An 18,037-nucleotide genomic window follows, 5' to 3' on the forward strand; every position below is an offset into this window, starting at 1 on the left:
GTTCTTATTATATATTAATGACTTGCCATTCTATATTCATGAAGAGGCAAAGTTAGTTCTCTTTCCTGATGATACAAGTATAGTAATCACACCTGAGAAACAAGAATTAACAGTTGAAATTGTCAATACTGTCTTTCAGAAAATTGCTAAGTGGTTCCTTGTAAACGGACTCTCACTGAATTTTGATAAGACACAGTACATACAGTTCTGTACAGTGAATGGTATGACGCCATTAATAAATATAGACCTTAATCAGAAGCATATAGCTAAGGTAGAATATTCAAAATTTTTAGGTGTGTCCATTGATGAGAGATTAAATTGGAAGAAACACATTGATGATCTGCTGAAACGTTTGAGTTCAGCTACTTATGCAATAAGGGTCACTGCAAATTTTGGTGATAAACATCTTAGTAAATTAGCTTACTACGCCTATTTTCACTCACTGCTGGCATATGGCATCATATTTTGGGGTAATTCATCACTGAGGAATAAAGTATTTATTGCACAAAAGCGTGTAATCAGAATAATAGCTGGAGTCCACCCAAGATCATCCTGCAGACATTTATTTAAGGATCTAGGGATATTCACAGTAGCTTCTCAGTATATATACCCTCTTATGAAATTTGTTATTAACAACCAAACCCAATTCAAAAGTAATAGCAGTGTGCATAACTACAATACTAGGAGAAAGGACGATCTTCACTATTCAAGATTAAATCTAACTTTGGCACAGAAAGGGGTGAATTATACTGGCACTAAAGTCTTTGGTCACTTACCAAATAGTATCAAAAGTCTGACAGATAACCAACAAGTATTTAAGAAGAAATTAAAAGAATTTCTGAACGACAACTCCTTCTACTCCATAGAGGAATTTTTAGATATAAATTAAGGAAAAAAAGAAAAAAAACAAAAATATTTAAAAAAAATAAAAATAAAAAATAAAGAAAACAAAAAAACACAAAAAAATAAAGTTGTTATATCAACTTAAGTATGTTGTTAAATTAACCTAATTATGTCATGTATTGGAAAATTCGACTCGTTCCACATCATTACGAAATATCGTATTCATGATCCATGGAACTAGTATTAATGTAATCTAATCTAACACTCTGCGTGCGAGTCGACGTACAGCCAGGGAGCGCCCGCTCGATCGATAGCGGCGGCGGCGATATATATCGATAGTCGCGCGCGGCGCTCGCGGTCGAGACGCGGACTCATTCGCGAGCCCGTGCATCCACAGTCCCTTTCGGGCGCATCGCAGCCTACACCTCGCCGCTTCGCCGAGTCGAAATCGGCGGTCGAAAACAGCGACACGCATACACACGCGCACGCGCTCTCGCTTCTCGCAGCCCCCCCGACTGTCTCCCGTATGCGGCAACCAGCGGAGAACCGGGCGCGTCGTTTCGAAAACCGCGGCTTGTTTGTGCCAATACTCCGATACACGCGCATTACGCCGACCGGTAGTAGCTGAGACGATCTTTGTTATCTCACGTCGTTCGCCGTTGTACGAGGCGGAGTGTTACAGATCACCCGAATAAAAAGCGGAAAGAAAAACTGTGACGTGTGAGCGGGAAAAAACCACCGGAAAAAAAAGAATCCACCTGTTGGCGACTTCCAAGTTCAAGGGAAATCCTGGACGTTGCTGGTGCTGACCTTGCGTGATGGAAGGTGTGGAACAGGACGAAGGTAAGTACACGAATTTTTCAAAATTTTTCCTCCCACCCTCTCGTTTCTTCTTGGCTTCTTCCCTCACTAACTCTTTGACGTACTATCGAATACAATGACGTCTTCGATCGAAATATTCGAGACTCGTTGCCAAGCTGAACCGTTCTTTAGATAGTGACAAGTGTTGTCAACTGCACGTCACTTACAGTGACTTCTTGTCATACTAAAAAACTGATACTCAGACCTTTTGCACATTGTTGATCATAAAAAAAGCGGTTCGAACTTACAATTTTGAGCAATGAATGTGAATCCGCAAAAAAATACAGTTAAGTACAGCGTTTGCTGTTAATCTCCCGTTTAGACTTCAATACTGCTCTACTGAAATGTCTGATTCCACACGGCGCTGTATTACAGTCCTTAACTGCAGCAATACTCGCTTGGAAACAAATTATACTCTTTACATCAAAAAACTAAAAACCCGCCTCGATTGCGATGTTGAAGGTTCTTAAACTCTTTTTTTTATTTTATTTTTCACGATATTGCTCATCTTAGTCATGCCACCGTCGATCTATGTGATACGAGCATAAAATGATTGATTGTATCTTACAAGCTCTTGTTTTGCCAGCGTTGTCAATATGTTGCTGCAATTACGGTGTCAAATGATAGAACTGTAGAATAATGTTAGGAAACCTAGTGTGCAATAGCAGTATTTTAAAACTAAAATTTCAAATTTTAATAATACCCAAAATGTTCCTAATATCAGAATAACAAGTGTATGTCACTGAACTGATAAAACATCCTCGTATCTACTGAAATGTCTGATTCCACACGGCGCTGTATTCGAGTCCTTAACTGCAGCAGTACTCGCTTGGAAGCAAATTACACTCTTTTTTTTATTTTATTTTTCACGATCTTGTTCATCTTAGTCATGCCACCGTCGATCTATGTGATACGAGCATAAAATGATTGATTGTATCTTACAAGCTCTTGTTCTGCCAGCGTTATCAATATGTTGCTGCAATTACGGTGTCAAATGATAGTACTGTAGAATAATGTTAGGAAACCTAGTGTGTAATAGCAGTATTTTAAAACTAAAATTTCAAATTTTGATAATACCCAAAATGTTCCTAATATCAGAATAACAAGTGTATGTCACTGAACTGATAAAACAGTGCAAGAAAAATTTGATTTTCAGTATTTCATAAAATTACTGAACGAATTTTAAAAAGTACAATTAAATACAGCGCTTACTGTTAATCTCGCGTTTAGCCTTGAATACCACCTCGACACCCTCGTATCTACTGAAATGTCTGATTCCACACGGCGCTGTATTCGAGTCCTTAACTGCAGCAGTACTCGCTTGGAAGCAAATTACACTCTTTTTTTTATTTTATTTTTCACGATCTTGTTCATCTTAGTCATGTCACCGTCGATCTATGTGATACGAGCATAAAATGACTGATTGTAACTTACAAGCTCTTGTTCTGCCAGCGTTGTCAATATGTTGCTGCAATTACGGTGTCAAATGACAGAACTGTAGAATCATCTTAGCAAACGTAGTCTGCGAACTTCATCGTAATAGCAGTATTTTAAAAATAAAATTTAAAATTTTAATAACACTCGAATATTCCAGATATCAGAATAACAAATGTATGTCACTGTACTGATAAAACAGTGCAATAAAAAATCGATTTTCAGTATTTCATAAAATTACTGAACGAATTTAAAAATTTCAAAAAACTTTCATAATGTACTCATTAGAACGCATAAGCTTTCGTTGAAGGTGCAACGCAATAGATCAAGTATTAAAGCTAGAAAGTTCGTGTGTGTCTCGAAGCTGAGCAACTCAATGCGCGAAAATTACCCACACTATACTCACACAGTATTTTATAACGAGAGCACTTTGCGACTTGGCACAAACTTTACACATAATTTGAAAACTTTTCGAAACTTTTGTCTCGCCGACAATCCCCACAAAATAATGAAAGTAGGAAACACTATCGCTTACTATATTTCCGTCGTTCATGCAGTAAAACTCCAACACCAAGCATTGCGTGTCAATTTATTATTGCTTTACCACAAACTCTTTTCGCAATACACATTTTGCAGTAGATATTCATAAACACATCTGCATGTGCCTGAAAAATTATATCATTATACGGCACATGTTCAGGAGATATGAGATAAACATTCAGATGTGTGAAATCTTGCTTCTGCTTGAAAAGGAGCGCAAATTAGCCAGACTATATTCATCTACTGTTTGATAATGAATGCACTTAGCGACTTCCAACAAACTTTAAGGACAATCCGAACCATTTCTAAACCTTTTCTCGCCTACACGCTACACGTTAAATATTCAACCCAGTAACTCATTCGCAAAGTACGCTTTGGAAGTTGTTTTATGATGTATTACAGCACTGAGAGATTAGTAAAGGTTTCGTATCTTACTTATACACAGATTGTTTTCGAGATATTCAATCTGAAAACCGAAGTGTTGCGTGTGTGTCATTGAATAAGATGGTTTAACATAAGAAACAGTCATACAATCAAGTTGACACGAATTTCTGTGTATTTTACAACCATTAACAAAGCTCCATATTTTAAAACTAACGAAGGAAATTTTGCGTTCCGTGCACCATCGACAACTAGGCCATTACAGATGGAATGCAAGCTTGATAGGAGAAGTATGGGGAAATTAAATCGACCCTAAACTTTTCAAGGAAATCATACCAGCATTAAATTTAAGGGAATTAAAAAAAAGAAAAAAAAAACAAAAAACAAAAAAAAACAGAAAACCTAAATTTTGATAGGGCGGTGATGGAGGGGGGGGGGGTAAGAGGACGGTCATTTCAAGCGCTGTCTCACCAAATGTAGATTTTTTTTATCGAAGTCAATGAATTTTCATTAATGTATTATCCGTCAAGCAGTAGGTGGAAAATACAACGTATTCCGTTTTCATAATTCGAAAAAATATAAGCCCTACGAAATTTTATGCAATGAATGTCCACATCGAAAAAATATATATTGGCAACAGCTTTGCTATTAGGCTTGTGTTTAGTACTGCCTCGAAATCACTGATTCCTTGCTTTATAATGTACTCTAATACTGTGCTGATACCGATTTCCTTAAAGTTGGCGCCTTTTATGCAGAGTCGAAAGTTCCACAAGGGTCTACCTGGGCCCTAATTTTCTGTTATTTTGTTTGCAATCAAATTTGAAATTGATTTTTATTCGTCTTTGTATTGTTTCTGAGCCTTTATCTTTTTATCTCTGGATGGCTTCCAGTGATTTCTGGACGTAGAAAACCAATACATACATATTCCTTGCTTAATGCTGATAAATCACGAGTGAAGTACCACCTATTCTATCCACAATTCGCGCAGGCTGTCGTGGAAAAAGGTTGACATTTACAATTTAGTACCATGAGTGTGGGAAACGAGAAAAGTTCGCTATTGGGTCAGTATTAATCTTATTTAATAACCTACTTGTTATACTTAATGGTATAACGTAACGCTGCTAATCATTTCGAAGAAAGCGGTCTTTTCTGCAGAGGGCATAGTTCCACAGTGTTCTTTATTAGGCTACAACTATTCTCATATGCATCTGAAGTCAAATTGGAATGCTATTGTCCAGTTAAAATTTTTGTCAATTCCTCACAGCTCACTTAATACGGAGACTAATATGCCACACCACTATTACTACAATTTTTTTACCTTATTTATTCACCAAACCAGTTTACAGCTATTCAGTTCATTTGAAAATATTGTGTAGATCGCTACGATGGACAGAAAAAAATTGACAAGGTGCCACAATGCAAATGAGTGTTGTGTACTGTTTTTTGTGTTTAAGGACCATAAATGGAGCTCTATATACTAAAACGAACTGCAAAGAAAAAAGTAAGATTACAGTGTTATTTCCTGTTGACAATCATGTAATCAGAAATGGAGAAAAAGCTAAGGCCATGATTTGAACCGTCTTACTCCAGAATGCAAATAACTCTTAATTCACTGACTTTTTCAACAGAAACATTCGCCTATAGAGTGTCAATATTCACGTCTGTGAACTGCATCGAGGTTAATAGATATATGCAAAGTGAGCATAATTTGATGTATTGCATTCAAGTTGACTGCTGTGAACCCCAGGAGCCGCTTACAGTTTTATGCAGTGGACGTGAATACAGACGAAAAGGGAATCATCTATCTCTTTATCACGCTACCTCGAAATCCTGATTGCCACATCTTACTTAACAGAATGGCGCTATGCTGGTAGGCATATCCAGATATACAGTGCCATTTTCTGTGCAATGTGTGGTTCCACTAGGTTCTATGTCAGGTCTCAACTTTTCACCTTCTCTTTTGGAATCAATATTTTTTTTTATTTCATTAAGCTTTTGTCTATTTCAATGGCATTTGTGAGGGCCCATGGCCAAAATAATTCAGGAACAAAACTATTGCGTTACATTGTTCATTATTTATGTCCTCTTCCTGAGTTATTAAGTATCATTATACTATGTTGTGTGGACCCATACAGTCAATCGAAGTCGTACAGCGCCACTGAATGCGCTTCTTCATATGTCAAGATTTAATGTACTGTACATGATGGACAGAGAGTCATATCAGCTGTAAACATCCTAGAATTTAGGGAAAATGTGGGAAACCTCAGTGCAGTTGGGCATTTGAGGATTTGAAGCATTACGAAAGTGGAGCTCTGTTGAATTCTTCACATATACACTCCTGGAAATTGAAATAAGAACACCGTGAATTCATTGTCCCAGGAAGGGGAAACTTTATTGACACATTCCTGGGGTCAGATACATCACATGATCACACTGACAGAACCACAGGCACATAGACACAGGCAACAGAGCATGCACAATGTCGGCACTAGTACAGTGTATATCCACCTTTCGCAGCAATGCAGGCTGCTATTCTCCCATGGAGACGATCGTAGAGATGCTGGATGTAGTCCTGTGGAACGGCTTGCCATGCCATTTCCACCTGGCGCCTCAGTTGGACCAGCGTTCGTGCTGGACGTGCAGACCGCGTGAGACGACGCTTCATCCAGTCCCAAACATGCTCAATGGGGGACAGATCCGGAGATCTTGCTGGCCAGGGTAGTTGACTTACACCTTCTAGAGCACGTTGGGTGGCACGGGATACATGCGGACGTGCACTGTCCTGTTGGAACAGCAAGTTCCCTTGCCGGCCTAGGAATGGTAGAACGATGGGTTCGATGACGGTTTGGATGTACCGTGCACTATTCAGTGTCCCCTCGACGATCACCAGTGGTGTACGGCCAGTGTAGGAGATCGCTCCCCACACCATGATGCCGGGTGTTGGCCCTGTGTGCCTCGGTCGTATGCAGTCCTGATTGTGGCGCTCACCTGCACGGCGCCAAACACGCATACGACCATCATTGGCACCAAGGCAGAAGCGACTCTCATCGCTGAAGACGACACGTCTCCATTCGTCCCTCCATTCACGCCTGTCGCGACACCACTGGAGGCGGGCTGCACGATGTTGGGGCGTGAGCGGAAGACGGCCTAACGGTGTGCGGGACCGTAGCCCAGCTTCATGGAGACGGTTGCGAATGGTCCTCGCCGATACCCCAGGAGCAACAGTGTCCCTAATTTGCTGGGAAGTGGCGGTGCGGTCCCCTACGGCACTGCGTAGGATCCTACGGTCTTGGCGTGCATCCGTGCGTCGCTGCGGTCCGGTCCCAGGTCGACGGGCACGTGCACCTTCCGCCGACCACTGGCGACAACATCGATGTACTGTGGAGACCTCACGCCCCACGTGTTGAGCAATTCGGCGGTACGTCCACCCGGCCTCCCGCATGCCCACTATACGCCCTCGCTCAAAGTCCGTCAACTGCACATACGGTTCACGTCCACGCTGTCGCGGCATGCTACCAGTGTTAAAGACTGCGATGGAGCTCCGTATGCCACGGCAAACTGGCTGACACTGACGGCGGCGGTGCACAAATGCTGCGCAGCTAGCGCCATTCGACGGCCAACACCGCGGTTCCTGGTGTGTCCGCTGTGCCGTGCGTGTGATCATTGCTTGTACAGCCCTCTCGCAGTGTCCGGAGCAAGTATGGTGGGTCTGACACACCGGTGTCAATGTGTTCTTTTTTCCATTTCCAGGAGTGTATAATTGATCTGTAAGTAGACTTTGCATACTCTTTACCCAGTAACTGCAAAATGCAATGTATTCCGTCCAAAATCGCACATGCAGTCATTTGAAAGCAATGAGCATAGTATGCCAACATAGAAAGAAAAGAATTAACTATCAGCATACTATTAATCTCCTTTTTAGACTTAAGCACTAGCTTGTAACTCTAGTTCCTCACATTACTTGACACTGTTTTGTGTTTCAGTTAGTAATTCCCATAAAATACAGCGCCTTTCTATTAGAACTGGTGGTTCCACATGGGTCTATATCGGACCTTCCCTGTTCTTTTACTTGCTATGATCAAATTAGAATGTACGTGTGTGTGTGTGTGTGTGTGTGTGTGTGTGTGAGTGTGTGGTTTTTTTCAGGTTTTTCATTTTAATAGCGTTTGTGAGGGTCCGAGGTTGAATCAATCAGGAAGACGATGCTGGTGCATCCCCATTTACTGTTTGAACGTCTTGATTTTTACTTCTTTCCATGACTCATTTTGTAATTTGCAGTCTCAGAACCTAATGTTTTGTACATCCACATGGCAGTCAGTCAAAATTTTGAAAATGTGATCCAGTGCTGCAGAATGTGAGCCTTTTGATGTGTTATGACCATTAATTGAAATCAGTATATTCAAATGAGCCGTCTCCCTGTCCTCACATCGAACGTGTGTTTGAAACTGAGTTATTTACTTCTTTACATTTTTGAAGAAAAATTTAGTCTCACTTTTACCCTCAAAAGTTGTGTGGGTTACTGCTCACAAATCAGGCCTATTTTACGTTTACAATTTTTTTACTCTTCGTCTTAACTGGTTCGAATGATAACAACTCTTCCTCTCTATTTATTACAAGTTAACTCCTTCGTTTCCTCATACTTACACATTTCAGCATTTTTATGGCTTTTTTAAAAAGGCAAATCAAAATATTTCTCATGCTTTCTCTCCTTGCATCGCTCCTAGTAGTGTCTTTACAAGGAACTGATTCTGACATATTATGTGAGCTATGAACTTGCATTGCTACTGTCCAACTGTTTCCATTAATTTTCTTTTCTCACCAGTTCTTTGAAAGACTTTGTGATTCGTGGCTCCTTCTGAAAATTTCTAAGACAGGCGTCTCCTACATCATACATCAAACAACTCAACATATTTCCTTTCATTCATAAGCGTTACTGAAGTCTTTTAATTTTTTTCTTGTTTTTTATCTTACCTGCATTTTTAATCTTACTACCTACACACACTACATATACAGGGTGGTCCATTGATCGTGACCGGGCCAAATATCTCACGAAATAAGCGTCAAACGAAAAAACTACAAAGAAAGGAACTTGTCTAGCTTGAAGGGGACACCAGATGGCGCTATGGTTGGCCCGCTAGATGGCGCTGCCATAGGTCAAACGGATATAAACTGCATTTTTTTAAAAATTGGAATCCCCATTTTCATTACATATTCGTGCAGTACTTAAAGAAATGTGAATGTTTTGGTTGGACCACTTTTCTCGCTTGGTGATAGATGGCGCTGTAATAGCCACAAACATATGGCTCACAATTTTAGACGAACAGTTGGTAACAGGTAGGTTTTCTAAATTAAAATACAGAACGCAGGTACGTTTGAACATTTTATTTCGGTTGTTCCAATGTGATACATGTACCTTTGTGAACTTATCATTTCTGAGAACGCATGCTGTTACAGCGAGATTACCTGTAAATATCACATTAATGCAATAAATCCTCAAAATGATGTCCGTCAACCGCAATGCATTTGGCAATACGTGTAACGACATTCCTCTCAACAGCAAGTAGTTCTCCTTCCATAATGTTCGTACAAGCATTGACAATGCGCTGACGCATGTTGTCAGGCGTTGTCTGTGGATCACGACTGCAAATATCCTTCAACTTTCCCCACAGAAAGAAATCCGGGGACGTCAGATCCGGTGAACGTGCGGGCCACGGTATGGTGCTTCGACGACCAATCCACCTGTCACGGAATATGCTATTCAATACCCCTTCAACCGCACGTGAGCTATGTGCCGGACATCCATCATGTTGGAAGTACATCGCCATTCTGTCATGCTGTGAAACATCTTGTAGTAACGTCGGTAGAACATTACGTAGGAAATCAGCATACATTGCACCATTTGGATTGCCATCGATAAAATGGGGGCCAATTATCCTTCCTCCCATAATGCCGCGCCATACATTAACCCGCCAAGGTCGCTGATGTCCCACTTGTCGCAGTCATCGTGGATTTTCCGTTGCCCAATAGTGCGTATTATGCCGGCTTACGTTACTGTTGTTGGTGAATGACGCTTCGTCGCTAAATAGAACACGTGCAAAAAATCTGTCATCGTCCCGTAATTTCTCTTGTGCCCAGTGGCAGAACTGTACACGACGTTCAAAGTCGTCGCCATGCAATTGCTGGTGCGTAGAAATATGGTACAGGTTCAATCGATGTTGATGTAGGTTTCTCAACACCGACGTTTTTGAGATTCCCGATTCTCGCGCAATTTGTCTGCTACTGATGTGCGGATTAGCCGCGACAGCAGCTAAAACACCTACTTGGGGATCATCATTTGTTGCAGGTCGTGGCTGACGTTTCACATGTGGCTGAACACTTCCTGTTTCCTTAAATAACGTAACTATCCGGCGAACGGTCCGGACACTTGGATGATGTAGTCCAGGATACCGAGCAGCACACACAGGACACGCCCGTTCGGCATTTTGATCACAATAGCCATACATCAACACGATATCGACCGTTTGCGCAATTGGTATATAGATTGGAGTATAGAATGATAAAAACCATATGACAGATTTTGTTTCTGGACTAGCAGAAACATTTTGCAGCACGATGGCAACCTCTTCCAGAGTTTGAACTGAACGTTGTAACATACATGTTCTTGCATAAGATGTAAAAAAAGAGATTAAACCCAAAAAGTAACTTTTTTTGCAGTTCACTTTTTAAAATGAAAGAAGTGATGCTACGTAACTAATAATTTCTTCCCTTATTCAGTCTACGTTTCTATCATTATTAATTTTTTTTATAACTGGCACTGTAATGAATTACTTTCTTTGGGTAACAATAACTACACACAATACCCAGCTGCTAGTCTCTTGGGTCGCAGGTTCGTCACTTATATCAAAGAGTCGACAGTGCAAACAATTTCAGCTATTATCACAAACAGTATTTTATATAATTTACAACGGTGAAACACTTGTACAAAATTATGTATCTATGACAGTGTGATCAGTAGAAAATGTAAACATATTATTCATATACAGTTTTGTGTAATATAAAGTTTTCCAAGGTTAAGCCTTGTAGAATATGACCTTCGAACAATTACCTCTAAGAAACTAATTTTCTGATAAATAACAAAATTATCTCGATTACTAACATTTGCACATCTTTTCACTTAAGAACGACACTTTTTTGATTAGCAAGCTGCTTTGTACTTTATGGTTTTTGTGAGAGTCTTAATCTTTCTACGCCAGTGTTACGTAACGTTCAAAACGATAATTTTACACGAAAATATCTGCACTACAAAATGGAATTAAAATTCTCCAGAGTTCGAAAATTTTTATCTAGCTGATTATAAACTCGAAAATACACTGTCACAAATTATAAAAAATGTGTGATCTTGTTGATGCAAGGGTTTGTTTAGTGTGAGTAGCTATATAAGCTACAATTCTTCCACACAACAATAAACGATAAATGGCCAATGTGAAACGTGTTCACAAGAAAGCACAGAACTCGGTACTAAACATCGATCAATACATTAAAAGCCGTGTGGCACATTCGCCAATGTGAGAATCGAAGTTGTTGCATTACAAGGCTTAACAGCTGTGCTTACAACTAGGAGACGTCACTTCTGGACCACCATTTTTTTTATCAACTTCTGAATGTTCCTGTCTTCAGGAATAGTGGAGTTGGAGTGTTGTTCATGAAAACTTTTACAAGTCTTGCTCTTTAGCGTTTTTACCAAACCTGATAGTGTATACACTAAGAGGTGTGGAGAGTATTAGGTGTTGGGTGATTACTGTGAAGTAGGAGTGGCGGTTATCGTCGAAACAATTGGTTTCCGGTTATATCGGTTTTTTTCAACGCCATTTTAACCAGACTGTTAAAACTGCTCAAAATAACCGGTTTCTGAGATAACCGATTTTTGTTTTCACTCCTGTTGTTTCATCAGCAAAGACACTGAAATATTTTCACTCCCTGCATTTGAAGACAAATAGAATCAAAATATTTAACGAAGTTGGCAAATAAAAGAAAACTTAGTCCATCTACGATTTGATGCTTTTCGTCGAAAAGTGAAAAGTGGTTGACTACTACAAAAAATCATCAGGATTCTTCTACTGTTTCTATTTCACTGAAACTCTATTCAAAAATCATGTTGTAATTGGGAACCATGCCACCATTTGGAGGTCATGAGTAGTCAGTACTGAAGAGTGAAATCTAAGACCGAAAGTCCCTATTTTTCGTGTTAATTTACCTGTTTTTAATGGCCACAAGGAGATAAAGGCAACTGATCAGTTAGTTCCTATTTTGTTTTATACCATGAATGAAATTTGTTAAATTTTTGATTTATTACTAGTACGAGGTGCATTCAAGTTCTAAGGCCTCTGATTTTTTTTCTCCGGACTAGAAAGAGATACAAACATTCGCATTGTTTTAAAATGAGGCCGCGTTCATTGTCAATACGTCCCAGAGATGGCAGCACTGCACGGCAGATGGAATTTTACCGCCAGCGGCGAGAATGAGAACTGTTTTACATACTTAAAATGGCGACGTTTTCCTTACTTGAACAGCATGCAATCATTCGTTTTCTGAATTTGCGTGGTGTGAAACCAATTGAAATTCATCGACAGTTGAAGGAGACACGTGGTGATGGAGTTATGGATGTGTCGAAAGTGCGTTCGTGGGTGCGACAGTTTAATGAAGGCAGAACATCGTGTGACAACAAACCGAAACAACCTCGGGGTCACACGAGCCGGTCTGACGACACGATTGAGAAAGTGGAGAGAATTGTTTTGGGGATCGCCTAATGACTATTGAACAGATCGCCTCCAGAGTTGGCATTTCTGTGGGTTCTGTGCGCACAATCCTGCACGACGACCTGAAAATGCGAAAAGTGTCATCCAGGTGGGTGCTGACGGACGACCACACGGCTGCCCGTGTGGCACGTTGCCGAGCAATGTTGACGCACAACGACAGCATGAATGGGACTTTCTTTTCGTCGGTTGTGACAATGGATGAGACGTGGATGCCATTTTTCAATCCAGAAACAAAGCGCCAGTCAGCTCAATGGAAGCACACAGATTCACCGCCACCAAAAAAATTTCGGGTAACCGCCAGTGCTGAAAAAATGATGGCGTCCATGTTCTGGGACAGCAAGGGCGTAATCCTTACCCATTGCGTTCTAAGGGGCACTACGGTAACAGGTGCATCCTACGAAAATGTTTTGAAGATCAAATTCCTTCCTGCACCGCAACAAAAACGTCCGGGAAGGGCTGCGCGTGTGCTGTTTCACCGAGACAACGCACCCGCACATCGAGCTAACGTTACGCAACAGTTTTTTCGTGATAACAACTTTGAAGTGATTCCTCGTGCTCCCTACTCAGCTGACCTGGCTCCTAGTGACTTTTGGCTTTTTCCAACAATGAAAGACACTCTCCGTGGCCGCACATTCAACAGCCGTGCTGCTATTGCCTCAGCGATTTTCCAGTGGTCAAAACAGACTCCTAAAGAAGCCTTCGCCGCTGCCATGGAATCGTGGCGTCAGCGTTGTGCAAAATGTGTACGTCTGCAGGGCGATTACGCCGAGAAGTAACGCCAGTTTCCTCGATTTCGGGTGAGTAGTTAATTAGAAAAAAAAAATCGGAGGCCTTAGAACTTGAATGCACCTCGTACTATAAGTTTGTACTTCTTTCCTTATTTAATAGAAATACGAAACAAATTTTTAACGTTTTAAAGCAAGCAAAACACCGTACTTCATTGCTACGTCACTTCACAGAAGGCAGCGAGAAACTGCCGTATAGAACAGGTGGGGACTGCAACTCCCGCACACTGCGCTACACCGGGTACCTTAAGCCACAACACACAGCAACAGGGATGTTATTGTCTCATCAGTGCTGTAACAATGGTTACGCCATGCCTTTGTTGTTCGTTTCTATCGACATTGTTATTAAAATAGCAATGATCGCTTTTCACGTTCCCTATAATAACGCAATATTTCAAACCAATGCAAATTTAACCAATAAAAATTACTCTTATTTTTAAAAAAAGGTTGCTTTAGAAACGAAAAATATTAGCGCTGGTGCTATGGCTAATTAATATTTCGGTTTTTTACTCGGTTATTAGTAAAAAATAGAAAACACCTATTATAACTGTGACGAAATAAATACCGAAAAATACCGGTTATTCGGAACGAAAATACCAGTATCGGTTAATAACCGGTCGGTTTCTACCTTCCGCAGTGCGAAGGACTCTGAGGTGTTAAGTACACGTGTGAGAAAGCTGTATCAGCACATCACAAAATTTCAAAGCACTCTTATTGTGCGTGTGCCAACGGCCTTGCCGCAGTGGTAACACCGGTTCCCGTCAGGTCACCGAAATTAAGGGCTGTCGGGCTTGGCTTGCACTTGGATGGGTGACCGTCCGTTCTGCCGAGCAGTGTTGGCGAGTGTGGTGCGCTCATCCCTTGTGATGCCAAATGAGGAGCTACTTGACTGACAAGTTATAACGTGGCGACCCGGCAGGACTGAAGATCTAACTCAAAACGACAAGGGATCGTTTCTTGTAGTGGCCATTTTCACAGCAACTGTATATAAATTGCAGGTGTTTCAAAGAAAATGCCTTTTTTGCATGCTGCAGATCGAAATTTTTCGTCCAAACTACGTTGGACATCTTCAGAGGTATGGCTGCTCCTGTTGAATTATCAACAACAGTACCATCCGGTCGTAAAAGCCTTCATTGTATGATGGCTCAAATGGCTCCGAGCACTATGGGACTTAACTTCTGAGGTCATCAGTCCCCTAAAAATTAGAACTACTTAAACCTAACTAGCCTAAGGACATCACACACATCCATGCCCGAGGTAGGATTCGAACCTGCGACCGTAGCGGTCGCGCGGTTCCAGACTGAGGCGCCTAGTACCGCTCGACCACAGCGGCCGGCTGCTTTTTCTCATCTGGCAACCAGGTGGACATCTTACAGTTCACTTTCAGTTCACTGTTTACATTATACATCATTGTAACTGCCATCTTTTTAATACAGAGTTTCATTTGTACTTCTAAGTGTTACCAACACTCTCAGTTTTCTGCATTCAACTGTTTTGTGAATGTATGTGTGTGTGTGTGTGTGTGTGTGTGTGTGTGTGTGTTTGTGTGTGTGTGTGTTAGGGAGGGGGAGAGATTTTTTTTTAGTAAAATAAAAATTATTTATTTTACTTTTATTACTATTTTTTACTCATTTATTTGTTCAAAAAATAATAATGATTATTATTATTGTTATATTTTCCAGTATCTCCTTTTGAGAGGAATCAGATGTGTAGTTATTTTTTCGGATTTGTGTCTTTTATATGACCAAACAGTGTAAACAGTAAGTTGTTAGTCATATTTACTTGGTCATTTAGCAGTTGTTTCTTTTCATCTTTTGTTTTATATATATGATAATTTTCCCGTAATGTTATGAGATGTCTTTCATTATTTATTCTAATTATTTTCATACAATTTTCTCGTGTAGGAGGTTTGGGTTATTTTCTCTCAAATGTTCTGCAAAACACACACACACACACACACACACACACACACACACACACACACACACACATTCACAAAACAGTTGAATGCAGAAAACTGGGAATGTTGGTAACACTTAGAAAAACAAATGAAACTCTGTATTAAAAAGATGGCAGTTACAGTGATGTGTAACGCAAGACCGTGAACTGGAAGTGAACCGTAAGATGTCCACCTGGTTGCCAGATGAGAGAAAGCAGTTTGCTTGGATGCAGTGAATTATAAGTTACCCGCAGGTACCCTTCCGTTTCATGAAAAAACGTTAAGGAACTGTTTTCAAATCTATAACCTAGATGTGAAACCATAACCTATGTTATAAATGGACAAATCATGTAATATTTCAGGACAGCCACTGAAGATGTTTTGGAAGAAAACGGCGAAACGCGTCTGGGTGCATAAATAAAAATAAAAATTTCGATACGCAGGATGCAAAAAAGGCATTTTCTTTGGAACAGCTGCAAAAGTTAGATTAAGTAGTTTGTAGGCTTAGGGACCTATGACCTCAGCAGTTCGGTCCTATTAATTCTACAAAAAAAAAGAAAAAAAAGAAAAAGAAAAGAAAAGGGGGGGGGGGGAGATCGTACCAACATCGCCGGCCGGGGTGGCCGAGCGGTTCTAGGCGCTACAGTGTGCAACCGCGCGATCGCTACGGTCGCAGGTTCGAATCCTGCCTCGGGCATGGATATGTGTGATGTCTTTAGGTTAGTTAGGTTTAAGTAGTTGTAATTTTTAGGGGACTGATGGCCTCAGAATTTAAGTCCCATAGTGCTCAGAGCCGTTTGAACCATTTTGTACCAACGTCGCGATGCCACTGATGTTGGCTTCCTGCTGCGCAAAATTGCTTGAGCGAACCAATCGACCACTACAGCAAGAATTTGGTACAGTTTTTGCACTCACAGTCGATGTTATGACTGTGGATCGCTATCCGATCACAGAAGATTCCAGTAGTAGCCGAGCGTCTGGCAAGCGAAGCCTAGCTTGTACAGTAGTTGCACTCTTAGACAGCAAACTAAGGACAGATCAACCCTTTGACGATTAGCAACTGTAACGATAATAAACACTGACGAGAGAGCAGACTCGAATGCTAGATAATAACAAACAGCATTTTCAATATACGCAAAATTCGAGGTCATACAGTAATGCTACTACACCACAAATAGATACACCGAAATATCCAAATGACATTGACAGTCGCTATCTACCTAGAAGGACGAGGCTAGCAGAATACAGCGACAACACACGTTATTTCCTATCGACCAAAACAGGACACCAAAATTATTTCAATACGATACCTGTTTATGTTATGTCAAGCTAAATCGTAAATCCAGCTTGCAGTTGTGCTCACAAGCACGACTTCCTTCCAACGCAGAACCATCTCTCTGGAACCGCTTCGTAATCTTTTAATAACTTTTAACACTCATCTCAAATATGAAGTGAGTGCAAAGATCGATCCATATTAAACTCGTATTTGGGCCACGTTTTCACTGGGATAAAAGATAACTGAAGCGATAATTCTATTTCTTTCTGTGGGTCTAACGTTGCTACGTAAATAATGATACGTGATGTATTCCACGGATTACCCACTACACCTCTGTGAGTATGATCGCTGACTTTTCGTAACAACTTCAGTTCTGATTTTCATTCGCTTGCAACTTTTCTTACGTAAATGTTATCTTGTTAGCTCTTATTAGTATCGGATTCTTGTGTAACTTGCGTGAACTAACGCAATTAAGTGATTTTCACTGAAACCAAAACTTCATAACACCAACTCTTGATTATGTTAAGCGAGAAGCTAGTAATATCTCTGAAACTTAAATCTTTGCTTTCGTCGTTTTGTAAGAGTTTCTACTGTTTCACCTATACGTAATAATACTGTTTTCAGAGATTATTCATCACTCAATTTCAACCAAAATAGGTTTTCCTCGCTCTTTGCAATTAAATATGTAAGTAGGCTGTTTATGTTTTCTCTATGTAAGTAGGCTGTTTATGTTTTCTTATTGGCAACGTTACGTAGCGCTCAATATGAAAATCACTGGCTGTGCTGTGTGCAGTCTGTGGCTGCTTTGCATTGTTGTCTGCCATTATAGAGGGGCAGCTGGATGTTAGCAGCGCGTAGCGTTGCGCAGTTGGAGGTGAGCCGCCAGCAGTGATGGATGTGGGGAGAGAGATGGCGGAGTTTTGAAATTTGTCATGAACTGCTATATTTATAAATGATGATATCAAGGTAAATACATTGTTTGTTCTCTATTAATATCTTTCATTTGCTAACTATCCCTATCAGTAGTTAGTGCCTTCAGTAGTTTGAATCTTTTATTTAGCTGGCAGTAGTGGTGCTCGCTGTATTGCAGTAGCTTGAGTAGCGAAGATTTTTGTGAGGTAAGTGATTTGTGAAAGGTATAGTTTACTGTTAGTCAGGGCCC

The 18,037-nt window shown here is 40.5% G+C and overlaps 1 protein-coding gene across 1 annotated transcript in view; it reads left to right on the plus strand.

Annotated features, from left to right (window-relative positions):
- Positions 1-1,254: 1,254 nt before the first annotated feature.
- LOC124719992 (sodium/potassium/calcium exchanger 3) overlaps positions 1,255-18,037 on the plus strand; it is a 684,419-nt gene continuing 667,636 nt past the window's right edge. The window contains exon 1 of the mRNA XM_047245220.1: positions 1,255-1,686. Within this exon, the coding sequence (XP_047101176.1) occupies positions 1,662-1,686 (25 nt within the window). The 5' untranslated portion in view covers positions 1,255-1,661. The remainder of the gene's footprint in view (positions 1,687-18,037) is intronic.

The sequence above is a fragment of the Schistocerca piceifrons genome, chromosome 11, assembly GCF_021461385.2.
Source record: "Schistocerca piceifrons isolate TAMUIC-IGC-003096 chromosome 11, iqSchPice1.1, whole genome shotgun sequence".
In the NCBI taxonomy this organism is placed as follows: domain Eukaryota; kingdom Metazoa; phylum Arthropoda; class Insecta; order Orthoptera; family Acrididae; genus Schistocerca; species Schistocerca piceifrons.